This window comes from Gouania willdenowi, chromosome 12 (assembly GCF_900634775.1).
Source record: "Gouania willdenowi chromosome 12, fGouWil2.1, whole genome shotgun sequence".
NCBI classification, from domain to species: domain Eukaryota; kingdom Metazoa; phylum Chordata; class Actinopteri; order Blenniiformes; family Gobiesocidae; genus Gouania; species Gouania willdenowi.
In genome coordinates this window covers 25,954,882-25,966,764 of record NC_041055.1, presented here as the reverse complement: position 1 = coordinate 25,966,764, position 11,883 = coordinate 25,954,882, and the positions used below count along the sequence as shown (strand labels likewise).

The window sequence follows — 11,883 nt, the reverse complement described above, 5'->3', positions numbered from 1 at the left end:
AAATGGAAGCTTAGATGTCAGAAATATCTCAGAGGATAAAGTTTCCTCAGCACAGTGGGAGCACATCTGTTGCTAAGAGAGAACAAAGTCAGTCCTTTGATACGATGATGAAAGCACAGAGATTAGATAAATTAAAACCAATTTGACTGGCCTGATTATTTGTTCTTTGTCTTCATTTAAAAAATTCCACGGATTAAAAAAAAAAAAAAATTGTAATTTTTAAAATAAAATCAAAATCAAAGGTTCAAAATAGTCAAAAAAAAAAACAGTCACTACATGCAGGATAGAAGTATAAAATATTATCCTCATATATTTGCAATGTACAAATAAGATCAAACTTTTCAAACAAAAGTATAATGTATAATGAATTTTAAAAAGCAACTTTCAAATGTTTAGCTTTTTATTGCATGTTTCTTCGATATCATCCACCCAAATAAGCCATATTTATATCTGTAAATAAAAAAATATTTCAGTTTTAAACTTATTTTTGGAATATTCTCTCTTCTGACACCAATTGTCAGTGCCTCTAGTTTTATTGATCTAAAAAGGTAGAGATTAGATCTTAGGGATGGGACGATAAAACATAATCATGATAACAACATGGGACAATATTTGTGGAAAGGAGAAAAAAGAAAGAATAAAAACAGTTTGAAGAATAATCGTGCTTTTATTTAACTAACTCTGGCATACTCTGGGTATAACCGTCTCAATTCAAGTGAATATAAAATATTAAAATAAACAATAACATAAATAAGACATTTTCTTTCTATTCAAAGTGCAAAAAGGTCCACTCTGCAGATGAAATGCAAAAACAGACAAATAACGCCAGTCTAAAATGAAAAACAAAGTTCCCTCCCCTTCAAAATATCATACTATCTTACATCTTGAGTCAAAGTTTATTTTGTCTTCTGTTTTGAAATACTATATTAAGGTTTCATTTATTCAGGCAACTTTTTTCAGGAAATTTACTTTGATCTCCCAACATGTTTTGACTGCCAACTGTGGCACCAGAGGTGTCTGCTGATCGCTTTGATGTTTCCTTATGAGTCCTTTCTAGGCGTGACAAACTTGACAAGAGACCATCTGGTGACAAGGGGCGTGGCCAGCCTGAAAGAACTGTCAACTTGGCCACACCCAAAAATAACTCATAAAGACATATTAAAGCAATCAGCAGACGCCTCTGAAGAAGACTGAAAGTTCAAGCATGTCAGGAGATCAAAGTAAATTTCCTGGGCATGGTGTGGGACTCTCTTCTTCAGAGACCATTGGGCGACAGGGGGCGTGGCCAAAGAACTCATAAGGACACATCAAAGCATAAAAGACATATGATGAATGAATGCTTTATCATAATTCTCATTTTTTTTTGTCTTCTTTTTGAATGAAATGTTATGGTTTTATTTATTTTGGCAACTGTTTTTCAAGAAATGTACTTAAATCCTCTGGCATGTTTTGACTGTCAACTGCCAGTCTTCTTGAGAGGCGTCTGCTGACTGCTTTGATGTTTCCTTGACTTCCGCATTAATAATTTCAGCAAGTTCTTTTTGTCTTCTTTTTGAGTAAGACAAAAAGAAGACAAGACTATTATTCAAAAAGAACTCGCTGGAATTATTACGCAGAAATCAAGGAAACATCAAAGCGATCAGCAAACGCCTTTGAAGAAGACTGGCAGTTGACAGTCGAAACATGTCAGGAGATCAAAGTAAATTTTGTGAAAAAAGTGGTTTGTATAAATGAAACCTTATATCATGTGACCTTTTAATATTATATATTGTCCCATGATACAGCACGTCATCCCATCCTTAATAGATCTATAAGACTGTTCCATTTGCAGTCTATGGAGGAATCCGTTAGCAACAGTAGCTGTAACTTGAATCACACCCAGACCGACACCTGGGTATCATTTTCATTTATTTGACAATTGAAAACCAGTTGGAAGACTTCCCCCAACTTCACTTCCATTCCGTATTGTAGCTCCTTGTTTCCTCTCTAGGCGATTGTTGTATTTATTCTTACAAAAAAAGAAAAAGAACACAGATGATCTTTTACTCAATCTGAATCACACACCCCCAACCCTTCTGTTCACCCGCAATAAGTGACACCAACACTCAGAGCCACATTTTTAGTGCAGTGTCAGAAAGCAGCTCACTCACAGACATAACAAAAAATGATCAACACGTCGCATGTACTGTACACTGAGTTCAATACATGCTTATTAAGTGTCTGGACTCCTCACTGAGGACACAAGAAGACACATTCAGCAGGTGTACATTGCAGGTTATACAAGGAAGGCAGGTGATGGAGGACAAAGTTAATCACACACAGAACATATTCCGTTACCGAAATGGTTCCAATTTACTTAAAAGAACATCGGGGATACAAGTTTTACACTCCAACATTCCGTCTCCAACACGGAAGCTATTCTGTGATGTGCTGGTAGTGAACGCTGGGGATTTCATCAAAGACAAATTAGAAAAACAAAGGAGCAGGAATTAATTATTAAATCGTCCCAGAACAGAAAAATTTACAGACGAGGTCCCACTGTGACACAAGGTTAGCCTTCAAACATCACCAGGATAAAAAAAAAAAAAAAAAAAAACGTTTGAAAATTATAAATACAGCCGTCAACAGATTTTTACCCAAAAATAAAAATACAAAGCCCTCTACAAACACACGCAACCCTACAATTTAAATGTGAAAAATCCAGCATCCGAGAGCAAACTAAAGGTTACATTGAGTTGGCTTGCGTATGAAACAAACTAAACCAGGGGTGTCAAACTCATTTAAGTTCAGGGGCCAAATACGGTGCAGTTTGATCTCAAGTGAGTCACAGATTTTATGTGGAAAAACGAGTCATTTCATTTATTGTGCCCTAGTTTGCACTTCTACGTACACATGAAACACTAAATATGTAAGAAACTGTGCAGATATCAGTCCCAACAACATCTTCACTTTAAATTTCCTTGGTTTTGTGTCCAATTTCTATTATTTAAGATAAATATTATGTAATAACTTGAGGAAAATTAAAGGATTTAATAAGAATTTTGAGTTTTTTTCAACTGTTTAACATTAGAAAGGACTGTAATCGTGCGATATGTGCACTGAGAAAACTGTGAGCTACTGAAAATGTTTCATTGTTTTCTGTCATTTTGACCATCTCCTGCAGGCTAAAATGGATGCTCCAAAGGGTCGGATTTGGCCCCCGGGCCACAAATTTGACATGTGCATTAAACAAATGCAATTGTCCTTGAAGCAGCTAAAGTCGTGTAAAGCTACAAGACGTCAGAGTAGAAATAAGCAGGGAGGTTTTCACATGGTGTACATGTATCTGTCATGACTCAGCTCATTTTATGAGGAAACTTACGTTCAAATAAACCTTTAATGTAGGGGTTGGAGGACTGTAGTAATGTAGTTTAACCGCTTGATCTAAAGACGTTCTCAGAGGAAAGTATTAAGTTAAAAGGAACCAAAAAAATTAAGCAATTTATTTGGCAACTATTTTATTTATTTATTATAGAACAATGAAAATATTTTAACCATCAACTTTGATTAAATAGGACATTTAAAAGTGGGTAATCGGGCCCCTTTAGGAAGAGCAAAGAAAACAAAATATTTCAATGTCCTTCAGTACATATTGGCAGCACTTATATACACACACACAAAAAAAAACAATACTGATAGTGCGAGTCACTCCGTGAAGTCTGATGTGCTTAGGACAGACGTGGGAGGTGTAGATGACAGAGTGAACGGGTCTGAGAGGTCAGAGTCTGCGATACAGTGAAAAGGTCCATGTCCCAGCGTACCGACGGGTTCCCCCGTTTGTTCGCACACCGTGGAGCTCGGTGTGTGGGTGAAGGTACAAAGTGGAAAAAACAAACTGGGTTTGCGATCCACTGCGGTCCAAAGAGCGTTAACAGTTTGTCAGTTTGACGACTTTCGCAGATAAAAAACCGTAGCAGCAGGTCGAGCTCCAGGTTCTCGGGGAAAATAAAGACTAAAGAAAGAAAAAAAACTCCTTCCCCATCATTCAAACTGCAGGAACTATCAGTTATGAGAAGTGGCAGATGTCCTTTTTTTGCCGTGTTCTCCTTTCCCTCCACCATCTGTCCTCCGCCCGACTGCCATCAATCAACCAATCAGCATTGTCCTCTGCATTCAGTCTCTTGTCAGCAGTTTTTTTCTCCCGTTGAATGTGCGTCATCCCCTGCTACCCCTCCCTCAAACCTAGCCCTGGTCCTCCCCCCGTGTGTCCCTCTGTCCCCGTCTCCCTGATGAGGGTGATGGCAGATCATCGCTCGGGTTCCGACTCCAGAGCGAGAACCCGCTTACGCTCGCGACACTGCTTCTTGTGGGCGGGCCAGTCTCTCTGCTGGCACTGGGAGCCACAGTAACGCGCCACCTGACAACGTCCACAGATGTTGAATTCTCGCAGCTGTGGAGAAACAAAAAAACGTTAGTATTTCACAAATGCAAATAAAAAGCTCAGATCATTATTTTTTAGAAAAGGCAAAGACAGTGTACAGGTGCATGTTAATGAGGTTTTTTTTTTACTAATTTAATTTGCCCCAGGCTTTGTTAGTTTCAGCAGGGATTCTCAACCTTGGGGATAGGGCCTTATTTGGAGCACAAGGCACTGGGAGGGGGTCGTCAGATGCCTTTATGAAACAATTTGAGCCCATTTTTGCTTATTTTTTTCTCCAACTACACAGAACCTGCCATATTTTAACCTATTCTCATCACTTTTTCTTGCCATATTTTTGCTCTTAATGCATTTTTACTACATTACTCCCATTTCTGCCACTTCATCAAATCTCAATGTCTTTTCTGCACATTTTTTCCACTTTCTAGACATTTCAGTCACTTATAAACCCCTTCCACCACTATTCTTCAACAGAACTATATGCAATAGCACAACTAATAATAAAGTTCCTCGAAAACAGTGGATATTATTCAGATAAATAAATAAATGTTTATCACAGATTCATATAATAATAGACCATCATTTTGCTGAATTTATGGATGCACCCTCAAAAACTCCCCCTTATAGATGGCCCTGTCTCCACATGGCTGTTCTTCAAGGCACTTACCCTCCTTTCGATGAGCGAACACGGAGGGTAGTGACACTCGTAGTAGGTGCAGGAACACTCCTCCTCTTCAACCAGCTCCCCATTTGCGTTGTAGTAGCGTGTGCGGCTCAACTCCAGGTATTGCTCCTCTACAGGGTCGGCCGGTACCTGCTGGATGGCCAGCCAGTACAGAGACTGCTCTCTGAACAGTGGGAGGAGTTTGGAGAAAACATCAGTCGCATTATATCTTTCAGACAAATATAAAGGACTTGCATCAACAAGTGTTTGTGATGCTCTGATCTTTGTTTAATAAATTCATGCAAAAGAAACAAATGTGTTGGGTTTGCCAAGGCCACATTAAAGGATTAGATGGTCTCGGTCCACAGTCTAAACATCTTGCCCACGAGACAGACTTTGCGCCTGCAGAGCTACAAAAATGTATTTTGACCTTCAGCAGAGCAGAGCCGCACCTTTGTTTGCTGGATATCTCCTCTGGTTTTGGGCTCCAGCCCACCGGTACCAGCCGCAGGTTATCCAGCCGGTTGTCGACTGTTACAGAGTTGATGTGGATGACTTGAAAACTGGGGGCGATGCCTCCTCTGTGCTTCTCCCTGAGCATGAGGAAAAAAACCAGATGATCTTTATTTAATCAGAAAATGCCATTATATACTCATGTCTGCATGTCTTCACTGCCAATGTTACAATTTGGCTAAAATGCAACATGAAGGAGAGGTTACTGTTAGGACTCCCTCTTAATGCTACAGTTCATGACTTACCAGAGCAGTTCATGCAGAGGCCGTCCAGCCCAGCGGCCTTTCCCGATGTCAAAAGCATAAGCAAATATCTTTGCACCGTTGCCGTCTGCATCTACTTCCATGCGTGCCTAGGAGGTAAAAAAAAAACCCAAAATAATTTATTCTTGTATCAGCTCATAAAACATTAGAATTATTTTTTTATTAAATGCTCATTCTTTACCTCAAAGGCATAGTTTTCCACAAGTGGTATGTCCTGCTCATCAATCAGTGTATATTTAGTCTGAAATGGAAATAATAACCATACAATTCATATAAAAACATGTTATGCACTATAATTTCATATAAAATCAATATTCAGGGTAGAGATGGGCAATGTATCGAGAATCAAGTTTTCCATTTTGGGTATAAAAAACATTACAATATCGCCTATAAAATATATATATGTCTATTTTGTAGAGCTTATTTTGTTTTAAAATACTTGTCGCTGCTTTCACTACTTCTCAGAAAATCATGAAAAGCAGTTTGATGGATTGCTGCATGAGTTCGAACCCAAACCTTCCCCTAAACAAGCCACCCTACAGAACTCGCTCACATGTGGCACATATTGTGCAGCTGTTTGTTAATAAATGTGCCCGTGAGGCATTTGGATCATCAAATTTAACCCAAAATTGTATTTCTGGTCAGACTTTAATGGAATTAAATTAATATAGTATATCACCATTTTGAGAAAAAAAATATAGAGATGTGAGTTTTGGTCCATGTCGCCCAGCCCTACCAACTAATAATAATTGCTGCACTTTGTAAACATAGGCTTTCCTGTGTAGTGCTAGTTAGACAGATAAGATACTTTAGTTAATACTGCTAATAAACATTATGAGATGGAACACAGTCTACGTCTTGTTGGGTCCAATCATTGAGGTTGAGTTGAGTTAGGAGGTAGGGCATTAGGGCAGGGGTTCATGATAAGATTACACACTAACACAGCAGCATCACAAAGTAGACCCTGCTCCATCCAATCCCAGTCAATGCTGCTGGTATGTTTAAGCTGAGGCATTTTGTTAATGCTAATTAGCAGCAACATTCAGATCAGACCAGTATGGCTATGGGATGAAATAATTGGCGTCTTTGTTACCAGCTTTTTCTAATTTATGAAAGTACAATGAAGCAAAAACAAAGAAAATAGTCTTAACGCTGTAGCCTATTTGTGCATGAACTAAAATCACATTATTACAAGATGGATTAAAAAAATAAATAAATAAATAAAATGTACAACATTATTTGTCTTTACCCAGAATAAGAAACAATGATTGCAATAGCAAAGCTACAATAAAAAATTAAAATATTATCTGAATGGTGCACACATCCCACTCAGGAGAACAAAGGCAATGTTTAAAATGTAAATTCCCCACAAATAAACGTATTGGACCCCATAATATAAATTACAATCTATTTTCAGAATTATTAAATGCTTGTAAATTAGGCAGCAGTTGAAGAAAGCATATATAGGGGTGGTAATGTAATATTTTTTAGGCACTATATACATGTACATGCACAGTCCCCTGCTTTATGCAGAATATTTGCAGAGCCTAAAGCAGACACACAGACAGACAGACAGACAAACAGTGTGAGGGGATGCACTTAAGTTGGGAATTTGCTCTCCACGTGACAGAAGCTACAGATGTAAACATGAGTCCTCTTTCTAGGAATTGTGAGCAGCGTTGCCATGTTGGGCAGATTTAATCCCAAAGAAGCTTCTTTTGAATACAAATAGCAAAAAAAAAAGGGCATTTGATCAAATATGGGCTGTTAAATACAACAATAGGCCGGTTTTACAGTTCAATAAATTGTTAATTCCTTCGACTTAGTTAATTTTATTTATTCTTTAAAAATGAAAGGAATCTCTCCAACATGGCATTATTAATCAGTATCACTGTGAGACAGTGTTAGTTACTAGTAATTACAAGCACCAAGCTAGGTTAGGAGTTCAACCCAGTAGCTGGGTTTCCATTACAGATTTTCGCAAAATAAAAGTGATGTTTCTAAATGTTGACAAAGTATAATTGAGCATTGAACGTGTTTCCATCGACCGTTGTTTTGAGCAGGAGCCCCGTTAAATCAAATCCCGCAAGACTTTGCTGCAGGAAGACGGACACTCAGAATCTCCTTAACACTCCTTATTCTTTTGTTGTGGCACGTCTCATGTGGCAGTAATTATTTTTAGGTGTAACGCTAAGAAATGTCCCGGTCTCCTCTTCTGTCTACATGTACCTCATGTTTTCTCAGAGAGAAGTGGTCATGTAACCATGTACATCATGCTCTGGGACGTATGTTTGCAGAAAAAGTGTTTCCGTAGCGCTTTTGCGACACATTCCAACATCAAAAGGTCTGAAATTCCAAAGCATAAAAACTTTTTTGCAATATTGAAGTGTTATTTCAAAATCCAGTTGTTCCCATTATACGTTTTTATTGCACTTAATGGAAGCGCAGCTAGTAACACAAAGTGCACTAGAATAAAAAAAAATTGCTTTCAGGCTTGAACTTCACATGTAGAGATGGTATAATGGGAAGACCAAATATGTTGGTTATTCAGCTGTCTGTTATATTTCTTTTGCATTATTTAAATCGAGCTCCAACAAAGCATGCAGCCTCATTTATTTGTTTTATGCTTAATTATGCATGTAGCATATGGAAACTGTCAGATTTGGCAACCCTAGTCTTGAGCGGCTCGCAAAAGAAAATCTTAAATATGCTTTGTATAAATGTAATGGGCAGGCATGTTATTGTGATTTTATTCTAAGGAAAGCCATCTGAACTTTTTGTTGGTAGGTGGGATTTAGAAACACGTGTCATGACATCAGCCCCAAAGCAGCGAAAGCACCAGGTCTGTCCATCACATGCAAAAATAACCCAATCCTGCAACGTGACAGCTTTGACGTGTCTGCCAGACAATAGTGTGAGGATTTTACTGGTGTTACCCGGTCTATGTATGTGCTGACCGGGACCAGGAGCTCTGTGACACAGCGGGGGGGCGGCCGGCTGGTCAAGCCGAGCTGTCTGCTCCGTTTACTGTGACTGAGGTGGTAACCACTAGCCAGCGGGACGTTACACGGGCTAACCGGTTTAACGGTCGTGTGGGCGACTTAACCGCCGACAACAAACCGTGTAACTTTAATAACAAGCAGGGTTACGGACGGTACTGAGCACGGACGAACTGTAGACCCGTTCGTGCTTTGTCACGTTGCACAAAAGGATCGGTAGATGGGAGCGTGGCAATGGCTTCCTCATTAGCCGAGTGTAGCAGCTAGCATGCCGCTGCAGCCGTTTTCTTTTAATAAACCGTTAAACCGACAGAGATTGACTGTAACGGACAGTGTCTGTGACTGCCATGTGATTAAACACGTCACCCCGTTTTATTAACCGAAAGCCAGACAAACGTTAGGATGCTATATGCTAACTAGCAGCGCTAGCTCAAAGTAGTCGTTGAGAACCAGCCCGGCCGGCTTCTCTAATCCGTTGAAAACGACACATTTTAGCCCCGGGCCGCCCCGCAAACCGTTTCACAGCCGAAACTAAGGCTTGTTTTTCAAGCCCAGCACCATTTAAGACCTGGACCGGCCCTCCCCCTAGCCGCACATGGCAGTCCTGGGATATCTGGCTCACCTTCCCGGCCACACGGCCGAGCCGCACGATGCCCAGCTTGAAATCCGACATCAGGAGAGACAGGCGGTGAAGACACGGGTAGAGACGGCAAGATCCGACTGTTAACACAGTCTCTCCGTTGTTTAACCGTTGCCAGGGGGTAGCTCTTCGAGCCCCCGCCGTGTTCGGGTTAGTGTCCGCCCTGACTCCGTCTTTCTCCGCTGACACTCCTCCACCGCTGGCGCAGCCGAGCTGAGCTGCTGCTGGGCGTAGGCGGGGCCACGGAACCACACGGTCCAATCACAGGCCACGTTATATGTTTAATACGACGTATGCTATCAGATTGTCCAATAGAGCGCAGCGATTTTAAAGCCCACCCATTTTTACCCATACGTCACTCACTCCCGTGACCACTTCTAGCCATTTTCGCGGGAAATATTTGGTGACCGGTGACATTTTGCCTTAATGGACTGTTTACAATGTGGTTGTTTTAAGTACTTTAATTAAATACTTAATGAAATACTGTCTTTTTTTATTTAGACAAAAATGCTATCTTACTTTTAAAATAAACTGGCTTGGGTTTGCTTTAAATACACAGAACATGGGTGGAACTTTGGCATAAGAGAAACATTTGATTTTTAAAACTGACCAAAAGGCTCAGATGGGGTGGGGGGTAACAAAATGACAAGAACTACATTTTTTTAAACTAAAGTAAAGTAAAGTAAATTGTAACTAACTGTAATTACCAAAATCAAAAAGTGGTATGTTTATCAAACTGTCAATTACATTTTTCAAAACAGTTAAACTTTTCCTTCTACAACAGATTCTGATTCTCAAATTATTAAAAAAAGAAAAGAAAAAGTAACCACATACATCTATAAAAGTGCAATTAACTTCCAGCTAAAATGCATTGAGGAGTGAGGTAGTTTAACAAGGTCTGATGTGGTTCACTGACACCCAGTGACAAGGGCATTTATGCACTATGCATATGTTAGCACAATGAAATGTTTTTTTTTCTGTTAAAAAACACCGATAAAAAATATTTTTGGGATCGATACGATAATCGTGTGGTGAAATATCGCAAATTCGCAATATATCGCCAAATCAATTTTTTCTTACACCCTTTGTGTACAGAGGATTTGAAAGGATTTAGCTTTGGCTGGACAACCTGCCAAATGCCTGTGGATCTCACCATTGACCAGTTACACTTGCTAAAATTTGAGTTTTAATATTGTAATCCTCAAATTGCCTGAGCACAACGGATGCAATTTAGCTATTGTGCTAACTCCGGCATATTTATGTTGACGCTGTTTGCTGACACATTGATTACCATGTAATGACCTAATTCAAATAACTAACTAAATAAAATGAAATAACGTTGCAGGGGGACACTATGACACAAAAACCCTCCAAAAGCACAAAATCCAACTATTGTTTATTTATTTCCTCATTAGTAAATTTCTGATGCATTATGTGCCATCAATGCATCTTCATTCATCCAGTATTAGATGATTGTACAAGACCTGGGCAATATATCAAGATTCAAGATATATCTAGATTTCTATTTTGGCGATATAGAAAATTACGTCATCTATAACAATATATTTTTTGAATTTCTCATTGTGAAATAAAATACTTAGTTGCTGCTTTTGTTACTTCTTAGAACAGCATGAAAAGCACAGTAAAATGGATTGTTGAGTGCGTCCTAACCCAGCCCTACCCCTGAACAAGCCACACTACAGAACTCACTCACACGTGCTGTCCCTTAGTGGCGAAAAAGCCAAAAGTTGAACTTATTGTGCAGCTGTTTGTTAATAAATGGATCTGTGTGGCATTTTGCATCAGCAAATTTAACCCAGAATTGTCTTTCTAGTAAAACTTTATTACGTTAAAATATCAATATTTATATTGTATATGGCCATTTTGAAACAAAATATTGAGATATAAGTTTTGGTCCAAATCATACATGCACATAGCAATACAAGACATGGACACATCAAACTTAAATATCAAGTTTCCTAAGCCAGTAATTTGTTTTTAAATCAGCAACAGGATTTTTGAGATTTTTAGTGGGAAAAGTTCAGAAAAGATTTCAGACGATTTTTTGTTTTGTCCATCTATTTGTTTTAAATACAATGTGAAATATCTGTTAATCTGCAAGAATGTGTCTTCTTCGCAGAGTCCTTGTATCTAAATCAAATATTTCTTGTGGAGGTCACAGTGAGGTGTCTGGTTGTCTGTAGATAACTCTTCCAAGTGTGTGTGTGTGTATGTGTGTGTCTGTTCCTCAAATATCTCTGCAAATCAGGCTCAGATTGACCTGAGACTTTCAACATGGCTGCTGCTTGGTTCAAAGGTGTGCAACGTTGAATTTGTTTAGACTGCAATGACACCGTTAATGAATTTTTTCATAAAATTGTCTTATA

General features: G+C 39.0%; 1 protein-coding gene across 1 annotated transcript; it reads right to left on the bottom strand.

The window, feature by feature from the left end:
- Positions 1 to 2,105: 2,105 nt before the first annotated feature.
- Positions 2,106 to 9,771, bottom strand: zmynd19 (zinc finger, MYND-type containing 19). The gene is made up of 6 exons (XM_028462966.1): positions 9,479 to 9,771; positions 6,039 to 6,098; positions 5,840 to 5,946; positions 5,534 to 5,674; positions 5,085 to 5,265; positions 2,106 to 4,429 (listed from the first exon to the last, which is right to left on the bottom strand). Exons 1-6 carry the CDS (start codon positions 9,527 to 9,529, stop codon positions 4,286 to 4,288), a joined length of 684 nt encoding a protein of 227 aa, XP_028318767.1. The 5' UTR covers positions 9,530 to 9,771; the 3' UTR covers positions 2,106 to 4,285.
- Positions 9,772 to 11,883: the final 2,112 nt, after the last annotated feature.

Coding starts and splice junctions, on each gene's coding strand:
- zmynd19 (XM_028462966.1), bottom strand. CDS start 9,529: ATGTCGGATTTCAAGCTGGGCATCGTGCGGCTCGGCCGTGTGGCCGGG. Junction 6,099..9,478: donor TCGGCCGTGTGGCCGGGAAG/GTGAGCCAGATA, acceptor TTTCCATTTCAG/ACTAAATATACACTGATTGA. Junction 4,430..5,084: donor GTTCGCTCATCGAAAGGAGG/GTAAGTGCCTTG, acceptor GTTTCTCCACAG/CTGCGAGAATTCAACATCTG.